The sequence below is a fragment of the Grus americana genome, chromosome 7, assembly GCF_028858705.1.
Source record: "Grus americana isolate bGruAme1 chromosome 7, bGruAme1.mat, whole genome shotgun sequence".
Lineage (NCBI taxonomy): Eukaryota > Metazoa > Chordata > Aves > Gruiformes > Gruidae > Grus > Grus americana.
Genome location: NC_072858.1, coordinates 31,567,182 through 31,591,416, shown reverse-complemented (window position 1 = coordinate 31,591,416; position 24,235 = coordinate 31,567,182). Strand labels below are relative to the sequence as shown.

The window sequence follows — 24,235 nt, the reverse complement described above, 5'->3', positions numbered from 1 at the left end:
ATGCTGTTTTCCTATGAAATTTGATTTCTGGATTGTATTAGCAGAAGCTATTTGTAGGAAAAAACCAGCTTCTCCAACATTTGCAAGGCTAGACTTGAGTCCTCCCCTCTCCCCATCACAATGAAATACATCTTGCCAAAGTCTTAAAAACATAACAACTTCAGTGAATGGATAAAAACTTCTCATGCTCCATGCTCCAAAATGGAGGACCAAAACATTCCCTAGAACAGGAACAGTGTTTTGAAATACTTATTCCAACATGCATAATTCTTTAGCATTAGACTTTTTCAAAAAGAAAAAGCCAAAAGGCAATCTTTCACCAAAGTTATTCCTCCTCTTCTTCACCAACACACCTCAACCTCGATCAAAGTCGTGGGACCCAAATGACCACCAAGGAAGTGGAATTTTTCAAAGGCACTCAAACACCAGAACCTGCTCAGTAAATTCCGCCTGAACAGTTTTACTCATTTATATGCGTGTGTACAAATACATACATACAGACACGTACCACCTATGCCGAAGATGGAGATATCTGAAAACTGGAAGCAAAAGCAGAAATACATCAATACACAGAGGCATACCCAAAGCCAGTCATCTGACTGACAGTCTCTGGGTCCCCACAGCCTCTCCCTCGAGCCATGCATCCTTGGATAAGATGGAACTTGAGAAAGGTCCAAATTGTTTACAAACACGTTCAAAAGCACAAAGAGGAAAAAAGATAATTCACATGCCCAAGAGCTACTTCAATTTTTGCACTCAGCTCTATAATTCTGGATTGATGTGGAGCTTCTGTGGGAAGATATCTGCCTTCCAGGCATAGGTACTGTGTGCTCAATGCACCAAAAAGGTAAGAATCTTCTGATCAAAAAAGAAAAACTCTACCTCTGGCAAGAGATCAAGAGGTATAAAGCATACTTCAAGACAGCTATGAAACACCAGACAGGACCACAGCAGAAATAAGCAAATTTAGCTTTTAGATTTCCAAATCAGTAGTACTGTTCAACAAACTCCTAGGTATACTGCAAAAAGAACAAAATATAAAGGTCAACTAAATTTAAAAGCTAAGTATGTATTCCAGAAGAATTCTCCTTACCTGCATTAGTACTGAGCTGGCTATCCTGGGAACAGTTTTCATTGCCATCAGAGGTTGACTGTAGCGAAGAAGATGGTGTGGTTCTACTTCGTTTTTTGTTAGCTTTCCTTTCCGCTACCTGCCACTCTTCATCTTCATCCTCGCTTTCACTTAAGTCATCAAACCCAAAGTACTTGATTTTGTAATTGGAACTCCCAGAACTTCTAGAGGCGCCTTCATCTCCCCCTCCCTCATCTTGATCATCAAACCCAAAAAACTCTAATTTGACATCCTTTTTGGATTTGGTATTGCTTGGTCGAAACCTGGTCGTAGTTTTTGTAGTAGCAATGTCTGCTTTTTTTCTTAGGCGTCCAGCTTCTCCCAAGTCAGTAGGGGCTGCTGTGGTAAATTCATCGATTCGTTCCATGGTATCCTGTATAGTAACATTACAAACTGACAAGCAAGATGGATGTAGAACAGTGTAGTCTCTAGTCCGTCCAACCGTCCCTCTAAAACTGGTCCCACTACTTAAAGAAACTTTTCTTGCTGGGTTCAGACCATCGTTATTTGACTCATTGTTTGCTTTGGATAAAGACTGACTAGTGCCATCCATTAGCTTGTCAAAATTTGTTGCCCCCTGCGGTTTTGCTTTGTTGGATCGACAATATGTCCTACAGTTGCTTGGCCTAGGAATAGTTTGCACAAGTTCTTCACTAATGGCTTCCTTTGGATTTTCAGTATCTTCTTTGTCACACTCCTCATCCTTGCTCTTCATCTCTGAGAGATGTTCGTTGTCAAAATCTAATATAGACTCTCCAGTTCTGGTGTCTTCAGTTTCATCCTCCCATTCGTACAAGTGAGTTCTTAATGGCCCCTTCATCTGAGATGTTTCCGATGAAGAGTCTGCTGTTTTTCCAATGTGGGAGTCCCAAGAATCAGGCAAGTCCTTGGCTTCAATGTTATATCCAGAAGTGTCTGTAGTTTCAGCATTGGTTTTGTTACTGTCTTCAGCATTCTCATAGATGAAATGACTGTTCTTCTCATTATCTTCATTCAAATTCTGTATTTTATCTACAAGAAAAGATAAATTTATTACTAAAAAGCATTATTAAAAAAAATCACCCTTGTGGGCAACTTTGAAAAGTCACAATATAACAGTATTCAATGACAAAAAAATTAAAGAGGTCCTTGTCCTCCTGGTTTATACTTTTTAAGCTTTCCAGTTTAAAATTTTTGTCATGATAAAATCTTCTCACCATTTCTAACAAAAATATACACTAACTTGAAGTGTCACTTTGAAAACATGTGCATAATGAAAAAAGCAATAGTAAACCCTAAATACAACCACTTATTTATCTATACAACCTACACAAAAAAGGAGAAAAAGTTTGCAGTGAAATTTTCAGTGAAGTCAATCAACAATGTTTCACACAAGTGAATTAGAGTGAATAATTAGAGATAAAAAGTGATTATAAAATTAAAAACCTCCTTCCTGTACACAGGTTATAATTGTGTTGTATTTTATTCTTATGTAAACATACCCCTCCCAAATCCTTGTTTACAGCAAGCTATTGCAATTACACTAGTGTTTCAAATGTAAGTTTTATGATACAGATTTTAGTGTCTGATTTGCTTCAGATGCCCCACTTTAAGTACTTTTTGTTTTTGCACAGAACCTGAAAAGAACAGATAATATCATTGGAAACTCAAAACATGTATGAATCAATGAATTACTTAAGTTTGCATATATTCATTTTTAATACTACAAGATGCATTATAGTAGCCTACTGTAGTCAGGAAAGGGAATGCATGAGCAGGTTACAGCTGCTCCTTCAGATATTCCTGGTCTAAGAACTAGGTAGTAGTGAGGCAACATCATAGTAGAAATGAAAATCAGCATGGGCTACAGAACCTACCAATTAAGTAAATTTGCTGAAAATTATAAGATAATTCCCTGCCTGACGCAGCAACTGTACAGCTACTAAAACCAGTAAGAGTAATCCACTAACATATCTCTATTAAAAATGCTACAGTCCCTGTTACAGACTGTATCGTAAGTTTTGACCAATGTACCCTGAACAGAATGGCACACAACTTCAGTAACTGTTATTTTATTTTGCTGCTTCAAATTAAAATATTTGGACTTCCAGAAGAAATACAGAAAATGCAATTCCCATCACATTTTTAAATTCAATCACTTCTGAAATGCAGGTTTCTACAATGAATTTCTACAGATCTGAAGAGCTGCTGCCAAAAGTTAGCATCGCACTTCTCCAACTCATAGCCACACTTGCATCTTACATTGTCAAATTCCACTGTAAGAAATCAGGTTTTTTAAGATTTGTTTCCAGCCGACCAGCACCCACGCAACAGTAATGCCAGGAAAGACAATACTAAGTCTTCCACCCGTTGTCCTCTAAACTGGTAGGGAACCATTATCTTTGGTTGCCCTGAATACCAACAAAAGCTCAGTGGATTTGGTATTAGAGTTTCATGAAGATTGCATCTGTCGTGCTCTGTTGTTGCACCTCATGCACACACAAAGATACCCAGAAACAAAAGTGCGTTACTTCCTGGAAACAAGATAAGCAGAAATTTCTTTGAAATTTCTTTGAAATTTCTGTGAGACAGTATAACCAAACACAGGAACCAAGGTGTCTACCGTTACTATCAACACTCATTGTACTGGCTGCCTGGGCCAGGAGAAGCAAGATAAGACGTCTGACTGGAACGCAGACGACCCTGATGCATAGAAGAGTAGCACATGATGAGATAAACTAGCGAAACAGAAGCAACCAGGACAGGGACAAGTAGGGAAAAAATGCTAGAAGAGAACATGCTTAAAAGACACAGGCACAGAATGCTACAGTAATAAAAGAAGCTCTGTTGGCAGAACACAATCCATAAGGTTCAAATTTGCGAGGCAGCAAATGCTTCCTAAACTCACCAGTAAAATGAAGGCTTTAGCATCCTTTAGCACTAGTCCTGACTGCATTAAATGTCAGCAGCTACCACTTACCCAAACGGCACAGAGGTTTCATAGCACTGACCAAAAGGTTTCAACCTTCCTGATCAGTAAGTGAGCATTGGTACTGTTCTAGGGACTTTTGTTCATTTGTTTTCAAATTAAAATGGCATCATCTAAATGCCATACTTGCACATATGGCTTATAAAAGAACTTTAAGGCACAAGCAGAAAATTCTAGTAAAAGAAATGACTACCAAGTCAAGTTTTGCAGGAAATTGGTTTAGTCCAAGCTTAAATTCCTCAGGGAGACAGGACAAATAGTATCTCACAAACTGCATCTAAGTTTTCTGAGAATCCAGCTGAGGTCTGTCATAGAAGTTTACATAGTCAGCTAGAAATAATAAAAAAATCTTTACAGAATATATGAAATGCAAAACTAAATTCCCCAAAGAATGTCAGTCCTAGCCATCTCAGCGGTGGAATCTTGCTTAACCTTTGTCAGTATCAATACATTAGACAAAAAAATCTTGTTATTCCCATTTCAAGCTCATGCTTGTGATAATCTAAGAGGTCAAATCAAAATTAATCTGTCTGTAATCAAAGAGTGAGTTTGACAGTATACAATATGTTCCTTTTTCCCCCCCCATATGTTTAATATTATTGTGCAACTGAAGACCACCATAATAGTTAGGCATGAAAAACAGCAAATAGAACTCAAACATTTTTCAGACTTTCTTGCTAAAACACACTATTTTTGCAGCCTCACCACTATTGTTCCATGTCTGAATGCATATTTATTTGCATTAATAGAAGTTTAAGCAACATTTAAAATATGCCTGTATTTGCTTACTAAATGATACTTTACTGAATTGCTAGTAAGAAGTTTCAGTACATGTATCTGGAAAAGGAATGGTTTTCTCATCCCTAGGAAGTCTGGGATTTTAAAGAGTTGCATTTCATACCAGGACCAAATCAAACCTCATCTTCCCAGGGAAGGAACAGAATACATGTGTGCGTACGCACACTACAATCAAAGAGTCAAATAATTCAGGAATCTGTTTTGAGGTGACAACAGGTGAAATTTAATTTTACGTTGTCTTAGCTTGAATCACTCTCTCAGCTACAGTCTGTACTCTCAAGCAGAAAAGATGATGAACACATCAAGCCTGGAAAACAGACTGAAGAAGCCAAAGATGTATAAAAATATATATAGCACATACATGTGAATAGCACTGACAAAAAATTAATGGAAAAAATTACCAAGGAACCTGTCTCCAAAGAAACATTAATCAACTACTCTGAAAAAACTGGAGGGTTTTGTTTGGTTGTGGGGTTTTGGGTTTTTTTTGTTTGGTTGGGTTTTTTTTACACTCTGCTATTACACATCACAAAAAACTCACGACTACTCTATAATACATACTTTCACATATGTTCTCTTAAAACTCCAGCTTTTTAATACGCAAAAACCAAAGATATTCACAGAGTGCATATTTAAGTCTTTCACTTAAGATCACGTCATCCAAAACATAATCCCTGAATTCTTCTGTTCATTCATCAGTTCTGAAGTAGTGTTTAGCAGTTGAAAGCACTTTACTTTTTCAGTCCCTTGCCAGGAAGTTACTCTGTCAGTAACCAAGAGCTAAAGCCATCACCTACTAGGCCTTTGTAAGAAAGATGATCCTTATGACACATCAAATACAGTGCTGCTTTTATTTTAAAAAGTTTTTCTAATATACATTAGATATTTCACCAAATAATAATAAATCCAAACAGATAACTAAAATTCATTCAATGGAAATATTAATTTTGATGATGTAGTTACATACACTGAACAACTATTCTACAAATTGTTCTAGAATATTTCAGAATGTGCTAAAATTAGCCTAATATTTGTAGGACTGAGCAAGCAACACAGTCTAGTTGTCTGTGACCTATTAAGGGAACAAAACTTTCTACTCTCTTATTGCAGCAGCCTCATTTGGACAAACTGAAGCATCAGTTGAGAGATGCATCATGACAAGAACAATCTTCACATCTATTTTCTCTATTTCAATTTTTCTGTACTTGCTGCAATGAGGTTGTAACTTTTTTTCTTCCCAGAGTGGCTCCTATTCTCATCTCCAATTTCACACTTACCCAACCTGCCTGCTCTTCTCCTTTTTTCTTCCCAGAGCAGCTCCTGTTCGCATCTCCAATTTCACACTTACCCAATCTGCAGACTCTTCTCATGCTCATTCTCAACAGCCCCAACTACAAAACTGAGGAAATTGAGCTAGCTGTTAATTCCTCAAGGCCAGTCTCCGCTGCCTCTAAGAGAACCACCAAAAACACACAGGTACTTCAAGGCATTAGTACACCCACATACTAGTAAAATTGGATCAGAATGGGTTAAGGCAGTAGCACCATACATCTACACCTTCCAGCCTTGAATTCGTTGTTTCTCTTCATCTCTAAATGTGAGGAAAATCACTTTCTCCAGTCAGCTCAGCTGACTAATAAATAAAAATCCATTTTATCACAGTCAAACAGCTTTATTGGTGGTTTACTACAATTCCAAGAAATTATCTTAAAAGTCAAACATTCATCATTAACAGCTTTCTGTACCACAGTAGGACTTCTGTTGCCTTTGTGTAAGCTATGCATCGCTTTAAGTATGTGCATGAGCAACTTAGAATTTTGAGTTGTCTCTGAAAAGACTCCACAAGTATCAACAAAATGTTACATCTCACTTTTCAATCTCATCTAGTAATTTAATACAGCGTACAAACTTACTCTTGAACATCAAATAAGTGGCAGTTCACCTCCTCCCTTTTGCGCCTATGCGACATTGAAATTTTAAAACCGTCCAGTACTTCAGAAGTCTCAGTAACTGCAGCAGGGAAGTTTTTCCTTTTCTAATAATAAGCAAGGCTGATAGAACATGTAACCAGTGAACTGTTTCCTGTACACTAGATAGAAGGTTTGGCTTTACAACTGGATTATCATAATGCATTAGTGGAAAACTAAGCAGTGACATTTAGAGGAATACTTCCTCAAAGGATACTTTGTCAAGCCACTGTTTTCATTTCATCAGTAGGTCAATAGCTGTCAGACTGAAGCTTCTATACCAGAAATTACTGCAAATCACTTGCTAATTGCCCAAAGGTGTACAATACCAGCAATTCTGATAACCTTGATTTAAAAAATTACTATATTTATCTGTAGTAACTATTACAGTAGCATGACTGTAGGAAACGTAACAATTTTATTTACAGGTACAGAAAGCAGAGAAAAAATATGAGAAAATGAACTAATTTTGAATGATTAGATATTCAGTAGTTCAAAAGAGTCATGTAATTTCTCCTCCCAATTTTAACTGCTCTTTTTTAGGCTCAAATACCAGAATAAGACTCCCAAGTAATTTCAGATCAGCAATAGCATTTAACTGTATAATCCACCAGAGAGTCTTTTTTTCCCCAGGTACTAGCACAACATTCTTAAGAACCATAACAATCTTCGGTAGTAATCATGATTTGTTTTCTGTTTAAACCTCTAGAACTTAATTACCCAAGTATGAGAGAACCAATCTAAATGACTGGCAGGTCTAAATTAAATGTTAACTGATAAAGAAAAACCACCCACACATTCATACATACCTTTTGTTTTATTTTATGCTCTAGTTTATGTCACTAGCAAGATTGGGATGTCATAAGTATTGTTGATGAATTAAAAAAAAAAAAACAAACTTCTCTTTCCTACCAAACACATTGAGATGTTTTCACAGAGAGATGCACACAACCAAACTCCAAAGCTGTATTTAAGTGATTATGATGATTATTTTCCAAGTCAGCTTTGTAGAGACAAAAATTCAAGTTCATACACTGCAAGATATTAAATTTATACAAAGTAATAGTTTATAGTCCTCTAGATATATGAAAATGTTCAAACAGTGGGAATATAACCAAGTTCTCAAAATCCCACTGCTCTTCCAGTAATAAATCTTTAATGTTTAAAGGTTTATTACTGAAAAACCAAACAAATGCACATCTAGACTTACATAATTTACACTAGATGGATACAAAGAGAATATTCTGTTCACATCTTTTTTAAAAATACTTATTTAATATAAGCACTCACTTATTAGATGGAACAAATACTATTCTATATATTCAACAACACAGAAAATGCCTTCTGGCTACTACAAGTAGCTACAGTGAGACTACCTCTAGCCTTTTCCTCTTTAAGATGTACAAAAGGAAGAATGCTATTCTAGACAATCTTTTTAAAAGACATTTTTAAAAAAGAGAAATTAATTTTCTTTAGAGATAAGACACATCTCTGATAATTTTAACATTAACATGTCTCAAATTTCAACTTTATTTTTTCATTAAGTATCCATAATACATCTGACCCTTATTTTCAAGTGAAGTTTTACCCAAGTTTTTGCCCAAGTTTTTTGTTCTTAAGAAACTAACATCTACCTGAAAATCTGCTCCCAAACAGCCCTCAGAAGCATTACTATTTCTTCATTGTACTATATGAGAAAAGGAAGGAATATCTCCCCACCCACAAAACATTTAGTTCAATCACGGTAATAATAAAAGACACCGCATAATTACAGACTTGTTGAGATGGTGAAAGGTCTAAAAAAATTGCAAGGCTTTCAGAAACTGCCATAGTGAAAAGAATCACTTTGGTTTTAATTCTATACCATCCATAAAATGTTTTAAACTGAATGTTACAACGAAAACAAAGTTACTAATTGAAGACAGACAGACAACTTCCAATATGCTTCTTACCACCAATCTTTAGTTATATATTGTCTTAAAGAACAAAAACGTGAAAGCCAATAGTTTTTCCAGAGCAAAAGCCATGCTAGACCAAGTTGAGCAGGACCTCTGGTACTAATTCAAGCTGCCTTCTAGCACAGGCAGTGAACATAAAAAGGGATCTCTCTATTCACCTGGCTCAAAAAAAATTTCACTTCCGGATTGATGATGAAATAAGAAAAAAAAATTGCTAGAAGAACCAATAAAGAAACCATCGGGCAATTTATCTCCACAATTGGCTAAGTGATTCCCTCACTTTGTATTGTATAAAAAATGGCAAAGAAACACAGATACAAACGCATAAAGGTTTTAAAAATGCAAAAATATGAGTAATTCTAAATCTGACCTTCAACTGTCCCCCACTGCCTGGAGTGACGTGGAACACATTCATTACTTCCTTCTCACCTCTGGTAATGACAAGTACACATAAGGCGAAATTACTGGTACAAGCAACAGAAAGCTGTGACAGCCACTGAGCAATATCACCTGTAAGTGCAATGCAATCTTCCCTGAAACAAGTGAGCTTGATTCCAGCACCTAGGGATAAGCATCAAGAGATCAAAAGGAACAAGCAGAACCCAGCTGTGTTACCTACAGCTGCAGTAGGCCAGCAGAGTCCAGAGCAGCCAGGCAAAGATGCCCAGCATGAGAAACAGTTCAATGAGTAATTAACACAAAGTTTTCCTATTGGTGATTTTGAAAGGAGGTACAGGCAGAGAATACTAGAAACTACCTGAAAGTACCTGGGGAGAAGAGAGGAGAAAGTAAATGTCAGGGAGGAGCAGAGAGAGAAGCTTAAGAGGTTGCACAAGTGGTCCCAGGAGCCTGAAGTGTTTTTCCAGGATTTGTTATATATCTTGCCAGAGTTGCTCTGTTTTGTCAAACTACAGCTACTTATCTTTTTGCCTGGACAGCTTCAGAAATTCTTCCAAGAATTTTTTAGACAGCTCAAACTGGTATTTTCTCATATCATCACTAATGACATACTAGGATATTTACAGTAATGAAACTATGTTGATATGATTGACTGATCAGCGTCATTTAGCATTTGGGTACACATTACAAGAAACTATCCTCATTCCTGCTCAAGGTTCACCATAATGGTATTTACCCCTGCATTGACTCAAACTTGGTCAAAACCTGTTCCAGGCAGGGCCTAAAAGCAGCGAGCAGGTTAATGCTGAAAGGGGAAGCCATAAACACAATTATTATAATTTCTCACAGGAGATTAAAAGTTTCACAGAACCTTCTTACTTGAAGAGGAAACACTGAAGTCTGGAGAAAAGATAACACTCTCATCATCAACTACCGAAGGTGCAAGAGTTAACAATTTCATACTCTGATCCTTAGGGTACAGCATATACCAAGATGGAATCCAAAACAAAGTCAAGGGGAAAAGTTTGTTAGGAAACTGAATGCTGCTCTTGGCAAAAAAATACCATAACCCAAACCAGCCATCAACAAACATATCCTCCAGCCTAGTCCCCATTTCAATTTCATTTCCATGTAACTTACAAGAGTAAGTTGCTTGGATCTAAGTCTGAAAACATAATTTTCAGCTCCATAAAAATCAAATCCTCATTAACAGTCTAACACTAATTGCCTAAAGTCAAACACTATATCCTTTTGTTAACAATTCACCGATAGAGCTGCAGTACCTTATTTGCTATATTTTAGTCACTTGGAGCACAGAACAGTCTCCTAGGCTGTGAGAACAATGTCTTTTGATGTAAATTTCTGTCCTGAAGAGATTCCGGGCTCACAGAAGAAAGCTCATTGCCCCACAATTCAACCACCCCCCGACCCTCCCCCCGCAGCCTCCTCAACACCAACCTTTTTGACCAGGCAGGAGACAGCATGCACTGCGAATCATGCGCAGCAACATGTGCTGGCTAGCCAGCTTGCTGCTGCCTTTTAAAATGGATTAGGGACCCAGTTATAACTGCATTACCCTTACCAGCATGCAGACAAGAGAGGTAAAAGAACGGATGAATCAATTCAACTCAGTTTTTCACTCAACCATTTTTTATGACACTTGAAATAGCATTGTATCTTTGAAATCTCTCACTACCACTCAAAGTTTGATCAAAACTGGTCAACAAGTACAAGTGTTATTAGGAAACTGAAGAACAGAAAAGGACAGTCAATGTTAGCTTTGATATGCTAAGAAAACATGCTAAGATGGTAAAATATTATCACATATGCAAAACAAATGCTTATTTCCCCTATATACTCACGGAAGAGTTGCCAGTATTAAATGTTAGCTGTACTAACTTGAACTCCAGGTTAGTTTTCTCTCATTTCTAGCAATTCTTGATAATGCTAACAAAAGGATCCTCCAAAGTACAAATGAAGAAAACATGTTGTCTTCTACAGCTTTTGTAGCATTAGACCTTATGCATCTTCATTGCTGTGGTAACTAGCTGTAGAAGACTTCACTTTCATGCTGAAAGGATCACAACTGAATTATTATACACAGGAAAGAAACCTACAAATTTAAACTAGGTTTCTGTTAGTATTAGCCACACATTCACAGAATTCATTGCAAATGTATAGATAATATTAAAGTTAGTCAGAAGCAATGAAATCTTTAAAAGGGCAGGCAGGTGGCATGACGCTAATTTTATATTCCTCTTTATTTCTCTTCAAACAGACACTTGACTACCAAGACAGATGTAAAAGCAAGAAAACGAAACATCAAGAAAAGAAGGCAGTAAGATAAAAGAAAAAAAAAGGTGTATCCAGGGCCTTCAGATCCCTCCAGCTACCGAGGGCACGTACACATTAACAGGCTACAGCTCCTGAACAGACCACTGACACAGGATGTAGGAAACAGTTTAAGCTCATTATGAGCTGCAGCTCTGTCTGATGTTCCTGAACACTCAGAAACATTTATTATGGCTCTGTTACACCATCACCAATGTTCCCAAGCATAAAGCTACATCACTTTATAACTTAAAGCTGACCAAGCTAAAGGAAAAGACGAATCTTTACCAGGTGCTTGTATCACATTCCTCATTTCTGGGAAGAGAGCCCAAGTGAGACATACCCACAGTGTCTTCTCTGGTTTGGGCAGAAAACCAGCAACTGCGGAGAAGCCACGCTTTTTGCCAAGTAAGAAAATTAATTTCATTACAGTTTCTCTCTTCTGCTCTACATTGGAAATAAAATGTTTTGGTTGGTAAGGAGAAAAGGTTACAGATTAAACTCCTTTGATCCATTTTCTGCCTATGATTAAACAGCTGGGAAACACAGAAAAAAGCTTATGGATATAAAATACACAATTCTACGAAATGGGCGAAATTTACTTAGATATGTCATTATCCATTGATGCTCATAAGATCTCAAAAAGCAGTGCCTGTTAGCAGGCATAAACAGAAGATAAGAAGCCTAAGAGCCTCAGAAGATTAGACTCTCAAGACCAGTTTCATGGTTGACAATCACACGAAAATAGCTAAAATTATAGAACCACCACATCCATAGCAATGATTACAAATTCTTAAGTAATTCTGGTTCTTCTCTCTCTTTGAATCAAAATGACTTCCCAACAAGCTTGCATGCAGGTTGGATAGACACTATTTGCCTCTTTGCAGATGTTTTAAGTGGCATCATCTTTTGCAGAAGAACTCCACAGAAAACCCTGAAGTGATGAGATTTAATTTACTGCCATCAAAGAAATATTTTCCTTAAGAATAGCTTTTCTTGTTTCCTTTCCAGAACCCTGAATATCAAAATTCCAAAGCAATTTATATGAAAAGTTTGAATTTATTATTTATTAAGACTATGTACAAAACAAGTTCTCAATCACATTACATCTCTTCGACTAGAGTAGCTATTCTCCTAAACACATAGCTTGTGAGACAGAAGACACCTTTTCTTTTCTCAAATCACCTAGATGCAGCCTTTCACTTAGGTAACACCGTGTTCAGCATCCCTAATAAACCATTATTTTCATTCCATGAACCTAACAGATTTTCACGTTTTCAGAACATGAACTGTTCTGCTGCTGCTGGCATAACTCCCCACCGTGCTGTGCCTCCACCCTGTGACAGACTGAACCCTAACTACCACATTATTGCTTCTCACCTTGGACCCCTGTTCAAGCCATAAGTAATTCATCATAGACTTTTCTTCCACTGGGAATACCAGTAGGCATTCTGAAAGGCTGTCTTACACTGGTGCAAAAGCGATACCTCCTGTCAGCCAGTGTACAGCTTTTCTTAAAGTCCGTGTATTTCAATGGAAATAAAAGCCTTTCACAGGGGTGCAGGCTGATATGACCACCTTCCCTCTTGTGCAGAAACTATTCACAGAGCTAAGCACTTTATCTCAGGCACAATTTTCAATGGTATGGGAAGATGTTTTTTGAAGTAACAATCAAGCTGCTTTTCTCTTCTACTTCTTCAGCTAGCAATCAATAGATACTCTGCCTGATCACTGATCTTTCATTGTAACTTCAGTCACTGCATATCTCAATACCACCTTCATACCAATCTATACACACGTACCTGGCCAAACCACACACAGTGCTGTGTTCAGCACAACTTCCTTCCCAGCAAACTTTTTTGGGGAAAACCATCAAACCTCAAAATTACTAAGGTACTCCTTCATTACTCCTCCTCCAATAATAATATAGCTAAAAATTAAACTAGGTTGCTTGTCATCAGCTATATCCAGCCTCTCAATTTCTATCAAATTAAAGCCCTATAACTTCCCTTGCACTTCGACCCTTTTTGTTTTCCCAGGTAAGTATTTTTGTCCAAGTTGCACCTATAGTCTTACAGCTTATCTTTCAGAGCTGGAATAACTGTTGCTCCCCCTTCACTCTTCTTTCTGGCTTTGCTTAAAACTCTTCAACAACATTCTGAGAACCTCAGTAAAAGTCTGTTTTTCTTCTGGTGAGTATATACTTACAAGAAAAACATGACTTTAACACTGCCTCACACCTGTATCTATCCACATTCATAACAATATAAATTATAATGTGACTCTACAGACACTGATATTATGTAAAAACCCAACATACCACACAGCACGCTATCAACTGCCCTTACCCAACTTGCATGCAAAGTCTGCAACTCTCACAAGTGAAGGACAAATTGCAGTTTTAGTAAACAATGCTAAAACCCTTTCCTACAGAAAGAAAACTATTTTTTGTCTTTCAGCAAAGAATTAAACTTTGAAGACCTCTACAACAGTACAAACAAGACTACTTGGTTAGAAATCTAAAACTAAAATGGTCCTGAAGAGACGAGAAATTGTGTAACATCAAATCCAAGGGTCAGAAGAGCTGCTATGCTCCGTAATACAACAGTTGTCAGAGCCTGAACTAGCTGTATCATGTGTTCACCTCTGATGGAAAGTCCAGTGTAACCGACACATTCTTCCTCACCAGTAGCTCAGACAGGCATCTTTTGCTCAGAGCAGCAGGAGAAAGCAGATCCAGGAAGCTAACTACTTCCCCCTCGCAGAAAAAACGAGACAAAGTGTCACAGGCAACACATGGGGCTGGCAAATGCCAAAGAAGCTTGCCTTCATCAACTTTTGTAGCGTTAGCCCTTATGAAAAAAACATATTAAAGCATATTATATCCTAGGATTAATAACTGTCAAAACAAACGTATCCTTAGGCTAAGTCAGTCTGAATTCAGACACTACTCAAATATCTTGAAATCCTTTACTGAATACAGTGGCAGTTTCTTAAAAGAAAATATGAGCTAAGTTTGAACTTGAAAATCATTTTCCATACAGTTAATAAGATCTCGGCAGTTTGAACCTGAAATGGCTTCCTTACCAACTGTTTTCTGCTTTCCTGCATGCTTTGGCCCACTTAAGAGGTACGCGCCTTAACAGTTTTTTTTCCTTCGACGAGCACTGACCAACTGTTTTGAATGTAAAGTTATTTCAACTTTTTAAACATGAAAGAATTTAAGCAGCAGTCAAAAGTTTGACCTTTTAAGAACTGTTCATTGTATAAGTCCATGAAGAAAGAATGACTTTTAAAAAATGGATTCCAAAAAAGGTATTCAGAATCTCACTGTTGTTTGGGAAAGAGGAGTTATAGATTGAGAGGGAAAAAAGTTTTGTGCGCTCTGTACATGGACATAAATAGTATGCGCTGCCGTGCCATTAGGAAAAATATGTTGCAGAAATCAGAATATTCCTTCCTAAACACTGGGGCTTTTTTCCTGTATTGCTATTCTAGCAAACCAAGATAAATACTGAAATTTAAACAGAATTTCAGTCATTTCAGACTTTTGAAAAACATCCAAGAAAAAAACCCAGCATCAAATCTTCAAAGAAGTATCAGAGTAATACCAAAGCAAAAAAAAATTGAGAACAATTATCACACTAGTTTGAACTTGGGCTACTGACACATCAAGAAAATTCTGTGTGTAAAGGGAGAAGGGATATCTTAAAAAGGGGAACATAACAAAAACAGTTGAAGGAGAGAGGACTTGTGGATAAACCCCAGCTATCTATATATCCAGTATAACTACTGCCATCTAAACAAACCTTGTAACACTGAAATTCTATGGGCATACACATTTTCTGGCAGGCCTTTCCCCTCCCTGCTATCAGTTTCTTAATGCTTTGAGCCAGCCAGAGCACAGCTGCAGTTCTTTTTAATCATGGTTGCTGCCAGCTGTCTCCTACAACAGCCAAATGCTTAGACCTCATTCAGTTTCCCCCAACTTTCTGCTCCATTTTTGGACAGAAAATGACTAAACTGAAATTATTCCTCAAGAGGTAAATAAATTGCACTCAACAACTCTGCAGAGGAAGAAAGATAAGATTACTCAGACCTAACTATTATCTAAAATGTCAATGTCACCATTAAACACAAAATAGAAGCTTTAAAACAATGTGAACGGAAGACCCTGGCAAATCCTGTTGTCAAAAGCAATTATGTAACAAATCTGCATTTGAGAAGTTGAAACTTAACTCTAAAGATAGGCCCCCCCCACATAATCAGGATGCAGTGGCTTTGCGGATGCATTCACTAAGGTACTATCAGGATAGCCTGTCGGGAACAGACCTGATGACTTGAACTATCTTCTTTTCAGGGCAACAGTTTTCCGCAAATTACTCACTCGGTATGCTTGCTTTTCAAGACACTAAACACAACTAGATTCTGCATATTGGGTCACAAAGTAGTTAAGAGCAGTAATATCCCTTCACTGCAGTATTGCACAAGCACAAGTTATTAAGAAGAATTAATTTTGTCATTTTGATTTGCTATGGATAGGTGCATGAGCCCCAAGCGAGAAACAAGGGCATTAAGAACTACCTAGAAACACTAAAGAACTGAATAGCAGACAACAGGTAAATGTTTCCTTACAGCACCAAGAGCAAAACTACTTCCAGAACAAAGACTTGTTTGAATACCAGTACATAGTAACAAACGACAAGATGCCGGACAGCTATTTTCTTATTACTCTAAATGTTGGGGGGGGGGGGGGAGCAAGTATCACAAATACTTTATATGCAATAATTTGTCCTTTTAATCTCAAAAAGCCTCAAAGGACACTGGTAAGAATAACCACAAAATCTGTACTTAGCATCACAACAGAATCTTAAATCAGACTTAAGCCATGCCCAATTAAAACACTTCTCAGTTAAAAGCATCAAATACCTAATATTTTAACTTAGAATTAACATTTAAAAAGTAATATTTTTTTGTAGTCCACAAACAGGAGTGAGGTGTGCAAAGATGAGAGACACCATTCAACCACTTGAGAAATCTCTCGACCCAAGTGTCTTCTCTGATGAACAGTATCAGCATCTTGGACTAGACCCTCCAAAGGCTAGAGTTACAGAGCTCAGCACTGCGGCACACAACAGCAAAAGACAGCACGTGATCACAGCATCCAGAGTCAAAACACACACTCACATACAAGAAGGCCAGAAGTGGTATTTCCTTAACTGAAATAGCCGGAGTAGGGAAAGTAGTTATCCAATCAGAAACATATTCATACACTAATATAACTATGAAATGCCATACCATCTAAAATTCATCAAGCTTTGACTTTTGTTTTCATCTTAAAAATCGTACTATGTTAATTTGAGCACACAAGCTAACATAAATATTCCAAGAACAAAGTTATTAGATTTTTTTTTTTAAATTAGCACCTCACAATTTGCTCTGCACGCTCATAAGTGTTTTTATATTAAAGTTTGTGTGCAGGTGAATTTAGTGTGAAATACTGTTTGGGTTTATTTCTTACAGAATAAGGTTAACAGTTTAAAAAACAAATAAACAAAAACCCACCAAGGTGTTTCAGAAATCCAAGTTAGTATTGCTCTGCAGGTTTTCACCTTATCCTACTGTAAGACTCTCAAAAAAGCTCACCTTCTAACTATGAAGTTGTGGCATTTTTGCTTGATATGAACTACCAGTATAATATTTTTCCAATGACATGACTTACTGTCTAGCTACCAACTCCTCCTACCTTAACAAAAGTGAACTAACATTATCTACTAATACTGAATACTTTTTTGCTATTTTTAATTTACCTGAACTCCTACTATCTGTAAATTACCTGTTACATACAGGATTACTCATGAACATTCTTCCAACAGTATTAAGTCTTGATCAAGCAACATTAGTGTAAGATTATGAGAAGCCTTCCACATGAAGAGCTCCTCAAAGCCTTTAAAATGAGATTGTTACAAGCACTAGCTAAAGGCTATTAAAAAACCAAAAAACCTCCAACAGGAAGTCATATTATTTTAAATAAAAGAGAGAGATCCTCAACTGTGTTACACAGTTGCACAACTATTAAAACAACACAAAAAATGGACTGCTTTTTAATACCAAACATTAGTTAAAATTAACCAACATTGCATCACCTTCATTTTAATGTCTAAAGAAATGGGCACTGAGGCAGGATAATACATTTGGAGCAGAATTAGCAGGCTAAACTGTAGCTCTCAGTTTGCCCATAGCCATGTTAAGTCACAGTTTTCACCTTATTGTAGGTTAAGAATTAAGAAAAAATGATGGCACGTGCTATCAGGAAGACTTGAGACCTTAAATCATGCACTGTTTAGTCGGTTCAGGACAAGGACTAGCAAATTGCACTTAAAACAAATTAACGAGCACCTTCATGAACATCAGTACCACTATTCACCTCGTTTCCTATACCTAGAGATATGCTGTTGTACGTGGGTTAAGGTTGAGCTCACATTGCAGTGTCTCTCACACTGGGAATATTAATATTGTTTGTTTTTTTCTTTCTTCCCTCTTTGGGAATAGTCGAGCTTGCTGTCTCAAGGATCTATAAGCCCTCTGAACAAATCTGGTTGAACCTGGAGTTCAAGAGTAACCAGGAAGGGGAAAATGATTACGAGGAGGGTAAGGACATTTAAGCAGTACTAGTAGATACACTATACTGTAGGAGACCACGCAACAAGAAACAACCTTTTTATTGTTACTTAAGTTTTTCTCCCCCAGGTTCCTTCCTTCCCCATGCCCCCACCCTCAAATCAATAAAATTAACTCTCTCCGGTTCTGAAAGATAGCCTCATATCATCAAACTTAATAGTCAATATAACAAAGAAGCCTTTGAAGTACCTACATTTACACTGGCTAACTATACCACTATCTCTAATTGCTCAATGTTCTAAGTGACGTATTCAGAGACAATTTTTATTTATTTTGGATCAGTCTACACACAAGCATAATAGTTTCTTAAACCATCCAAGTTTCATTTACGCTAACTGTCCAAACCAAACACTATTACTAGAACTACAGTCTTGGTTTCCTTACCCTTATTTAAAGACCCTCCTAGGATTTTTTGCAAAGATTAATTCTCAGTTAAATTTAATTTCTGAAGTTATGAAATGGTTTTTTATCTTCATTTGACTAAGTGCAAACAGAACATAATAGATTCTGAAAGAACAGCGTCATCAGGTCAAGATCCACCTTGTCTTTCACTACTTCTGGCTGAATTGCAGTCAGTAACAAATACTGCAGGAAAGCATGCAAGAACAGAATTCCTTCAGTAAGCTGTTAAGTAACCTCCCCCTCCGCATCCAGACCACCACCACCACACTCAACAGCCACTGATGGACTTATCCACCAAATATCATCAGCTTCCTTCCTTTTAGAGCTGTATGTATTTATAGTGTATATACTTTTGTCTGACAAGGAGTTCCAGAATTTAAATAGGCATCGAATTACAAAGTTTTTCTGTGCTAAATATTGTGGGGTTTTATTTTCCACAATACTGGAACCAGGAAGCACCAATGAAACTGCTGAAGTCTGTTCCTCTCGGCCTTTCATGCACTATGAATTTTCAGATCTCTGTCTCATTTTCTCTTCACAGCTCTCACATTTGCTTTTCCAAACTGAAAAATACTACTCTAACAAAGCTTTTCTACATGGAAACCATTTCACTGTAAAACCTGCTCTGCTACAATCTCTCACTGTATCTCAATTTACAGACATAAGGATTAGAGCGCCAAAGATCTCAGACCAACGTGTGAAATGCAGCATGCTTCCTGGCGCTTTTAGTTAAATAGCATATGATTTACAATTTCTTACAATTAAGAATTAATTGCCCCAAGGTTTTATTAAAACATTCAATCAACATCTGAAAACATAAAGTCTAAATGTAGATTAGTAAAAATTGGAGGATAACAGAACTATCTGGACAGTTGAGTAAACGTACCTGCAGTTATAAGTTTAGCACTGCTGCCTTTGCATTCTCCATCTTCCACGTTTTTGCTTGTGCTCTTTTCTTTTAAGAGAGGAACAGTATTGTCAAAAGATATGCACTTGCTGGATGCAACGTTTTCTCCACTGTCTGGCTGATTAATTCTGCTGTTAGCTTCAAGCAGAGGAGTGAAGTCCTCAGACTGAGCAGCTTCACCAGGTTCCAGCTGAGAGGAGCTTTTAGCCTGTGACACATTCTTTGAAGACACAGGAAGAGATTCTTCATCGCTGTCAAATCCAAATGGATCCTCTGTTACCTCATCTTCTACTTTGGGTTTTTTAGGAACTTCAGAAATATCTGGTTTGACACCGGGCCTCTTCTGTCCTAATTTGGCCATGAAGGTGGTTTCTCCCCATTTTGTACTAAGGGTGGTCCGTTTGTTGGAAAATACTTCGTCAAACTTGGAACTGCCGTTTCCCCCTTTCCGGCTGTAGGTCTTTCCAAATCGGGATGTCATTTTGGCTCCTGTTTCATATTCTCTGTTGGAAAAGAAAGAAGAAACATGAATTCATAAAAGTTTTTAGTACAAATGATTGTACTTCCATCCTTTATCAGGCCTAAAAGCACCAGGCACGTGCATTTCACACGAGCAACAGATACATCATCTGCTTCTTTCTATAGCCTAACTCATTTACATGTGATTATGCCAGAAGTTTCTGCAATAAGTAATGTATCTACCAAGTTAACTTGAAATTCAGTTACTCGCACATTTATAAAACAATGGCACGATGGATCCTTAAGAAAAATCTGCTATGAATACATTACTTTTGGTATTTTGCTCTGATTTTATATTTTCAAATATAGATGACACTGCTTTCATGAAACATCAGCAGAAAGCTAAACAATATTTTCACCACATCTGAACATGCAGGTCTCTGCTAGAGTTCAGTAACACAGTATGGCTTTAAAAAGACTCTTTGTAGTTAAATAAAAACCTGTCAGAACACTTCAAGTTGCTATAGATATTTTAAATAATTAATCACAAATAACAATGACAACACCCCATGTTCTTCATGCACACTCAGACTTATTTAGCAAGCATATTATTTGCTAGTATGATGTCGTTTATGCCATCTGCACAGTCATAGTCAAGACTGGTACATAGCAGTCCCTCATGAGTAAATCTGATTGATCAAAGGACAGGAACAAAGAGACACTTCTCAATCCATTTCTAAGAACATGGAGGACACCTTATGCAGAGCAGCATAAGCCATGACTGCTTGCTGGCTGTCAACAGCTGTAGCCCAATTCACGGCTTGCTTTCACAGAAGAATAAAGTTTAAATATGAACAGATTAAACAGGAACACATTTGAACAGTTCCCTGCATGTGTTCTACTCCTACTTTTGTTTAACTCAAGAAGGAAGACAGATCATTTTGTTTCTTCTTCCCAAAACAAATACTTCAACTACTGGACAAATGACAACATAAGAACACCAAAGATCATATCTGTTTTGTAAAACAGCGTTTCTCTTTTTTTTTTTTTTTTTTGGTCCAAACATAAATAGGAAATTGGAATTCTTTATAGTCAGTCTGAATCTAATCAAGTTCACCTTTCTGAAATTACTCTCCATACTGGAGAAAAAGTCTGTTTAAAAAAAAATAATAATGGGAGGGCATTTATTTAAGCTACAGAATCAAAGAAATTCAACTTTTAAAGTGTCAACTGCCTTCATATATAGTAAAGTATATGAAAAATAGGGCTTAAAATCATTGTTAATAAACTTATCACATGATCTACTTGTTCAAGACAACTGTTTTTATTATTAGTTCTCTGAATACGTGGTATCCTGTCTATCTTCCATATTTTAGTTTTCATCTCGACACTCACAGTTTCTCAACCTGAAGTGTTAGACTATCTTCTGCCAAAACAGCCAGACTGGTTTCCCACAACGCCATTTTATTACTTCGCTCTAGCAAGATTGTCTCACTAGTAACAGCCTCCCTTTATCAGACCAGGCCAACCTTCACTTATCACATGAACCAAGCAATTCATCAGGTCATCTATGTTTGAGCAAATTTTAAGTGAATTAGGAGTATCAAATTTGAACTTCAGAAGTTTCCTAGACAGATGGTGTTGCAGTGCAGAAGAGATACAGGAACAACCACTTTGGGAAACACTCTTCTCCCCAGCAGTTCAGCAGATGGATGGTAAAGGCATGTGCTTATCTACTGACCAGAATTCATCTGCGAAACACCATTCTGCAGACAGCTTCTGGTTGCTCCTAGTAGATGTTACTCTTTAACCCCATCTGCATCCTCTTTTTTCCCCACAGGGTCATCAGCTTACCCTGTGGTGCTCCAAACACATCCTTGTCAAACCACTTTTTCTTTTTCAGCTCCCCTGTAAGTAGCTGTAATTTCCTATTTTCCATCCAAGAGCAAAACTAAAACCTCCCCACATACTTCAGAAAACAAACAGCAAACCAAATCCAACTTATTAGTTTTATTTTGCTGATGCTTGAAAATACTTCAGACAGTAACCAAAGTATTTTACACCAAAGGCCAGTTTTTAAAGCTATAGAAACTAAAGTGAAATATTTATTAATATCTCCATTTCTATACAATAGTTACAGAAAAAAAAATAAAAAATAAAATCACTTCACTCGCCATCAGCACATTTTCCTCCCCAAACCCTGACTCAAATAAGTATTTCCAACACTACATTTTCAGCACCTGCAAATATAACAGATTTAAATTATGATTTGTGGCTTACAGTTTTAAAGAGAAGATTCCTGTAGTCAAGAGGACTTTGTTTTCAGAAAATAGAGCTCCTCAATCTACATTTTTCTATTTATAAGTTTAAAAATTAAGATTGTTTCATAAGAAGTTCTGAAACAAAATGTCAAAACTCAAGTATTCGATATGATGGAAATAGGTTAAAAGATGAGTATCAGGAAAATAGAAATACACTATGCTATAAACTTGTATCTTTGGCTGAGATTAAAGATAAGGAAAAACAAATGTAGTTCCTTACATGAGAACATCATCAGAACAGGATTTTTACTCTTTACTTACAATTCTGCCTTGCTTTTTCACTCAGTGTGAAATAAAAAACTTGGCCAATTTCACTCTCTTTACACCCCCTGCCTCTCTCTCCTGCATTGCGCTGCAATATTTGGAGCAATGCAAGAAATGTAAATGCAAGCAAAACACCGAAACACAATTCTCCCACATTTCCCAGAGCTAACTTGGCAGACCAGCTAGACATAAAAAACCCGATAATTCCCCAGAAAGCCCATCAGCCATCCCTACTCATTGCTCTTCTCTACACCATTGCCCTTACATAATCAAAGGAAAGGAAAATAGGTTAAATGCATGGAGGCAGAAGCAGCTGATGAAATCCCACGGTGACAGTTTCTTTTTTCCTCCCTCCCCCTGCGGCGGGGGGGGGAGGGGGGGGGAGAGGGAAGGAGGGGGGTGCTAGCGGAACCGGGTCACCCCACCGTGCGCGCCCGGCGATTTCTGATGTCATTTCCCTTCCTCCCCGGCCCCCTCCCCCCGCCCCGCAGGAAAACCAACCCCCATTACACAAGTCCCCGGGCCGCGGGGCAGCCCGCGCCCCGGGGCGAACGGCAGCGCCCGCCGGCAGCCGCCGGCCTCGCAGGCCGCACCCCACCCCCGCCCCCCTCCCGGCCCCGGCCCGCACTTCACCCCCGAACAAAGTCCTGCGACTCCCGCCCCGAAAACTTCCCGGCGGGCCGGGGGCGGTCGCGGCTGTCCCCCCGCACCCCACCAGGCCGCCACCGCCCCGGAAAGGGGACAGAGCCGGGGGCAGCGGCCGGCGGCTCCTGCCCTCCGGGATGCCGGGGCCTGCTCCGCGGCCCGCACAGGCCTCGGGCGCCGGGCGGCCGCCCCCGGCCGCCTCCCCCGCCCGGCACCTACCTCGGCGTCGGTCGTGGCGGCGGGGGTGGGTCGCGGCGCGCGGGCCCGGCGCGTTCCGGGCGGCGCCGCGGATGTGGCTCTCGCCGCGGTTTCTGGCTGCCGATCTACCGCCTGCGAAAGGCGCTCGCCGACGGGACTCCTCCGCCCCTCCCCCGGCGGCGGCGGCAGCACCCTCCCGGGGTGGCGCGGGCGTTAGGGCCCCCGGCGCCGCCTCCTCCGGCGCCGCTTCCTCCGCGCCGGGATTATCGCCGCTCTCGGGACGGGGCCCGGGACCATCTCTCCGCCATTTGCCCCGCTCCTTCCGTCACTACGCGTCCCACGCCCGGCCGCCGCCCGCAGCCAATCGCACCCCGCCTTACTCAACCGACAGCGCCGCCGCTGCGCATGCGCCCGCCCCGCGCCCCGCTGACGCCGGCCCGCCCCGCGCGACGCCTGCTGGGAACTGTAGTCCGCAGCCCAGCGCGGGTCGGGCCGAGCGGGGGGCGAGCGGGGGGCGCCGCTCCCATCACGGGGCCCCGCCGCAGCCCGCAGGGAGCCGGTGGAGGGGCCCGCGCTGCCTCGGTCCTGCGGGGGCTCAGGCGCTCACAGGCGGCCTGAAGCGGCCGGGACGGTGCGGCCTGGCGGGACCCGCCGCCTCCCCACGGCGCCCTCCGCTCGGGCCCGCGCCCCCGGGAGATGACGTGCCGCCGCTGCGGTTCCAAAGGCGGGGGCAGCGGGGCCCGCCGCGGGCGGCCTAGCCTGGCCCCGGTGGCGCCCGACCAGGCCGCGGCTCGAGGAGAGGATC

General features: G+C 39.4%; 1 protein-coding gene across 3 annotated transcripts in view; it reads right to left on the bottom strand.

The window, feature by feature from the left end:
* The window catches only part of WAPL (WAPL cohesin release factor), a 69,861-nt gene extending 46,055 nt beyond the window's left edge, over positions 1-23,806 (bottom strand). Inside the window, exons 1-3 of one of the 3 annotated variants that reach the window (XM_054831087.1) lie at positions 23,452-23,806; positions 19,523-20,046; positions 1,094-2,143 (exon numbers count right to left, since the gene is read on the bottom strand). In XM_054831087.1, coding sequence (XP_054687062.1) covers positions 1,094-2,143; positions 19,523-20,024 — 1,552 coding nt within the window. In that variant the 5' untranslated portion in view covers positions 20,025-20,046; positions 23,452-23,806. The remainder of the gene's footprint in view (positions 1-1,093; positions 2,144-19,522; positions 20,047-23,451) is intronic. The other 2 variants (XM_054831089.1, XM_054831088.1) reach the window with 2 other exon arrangements.
* Between the last annotated feature and the right edge of the window lie 429 nt (positions 23,807-24,235).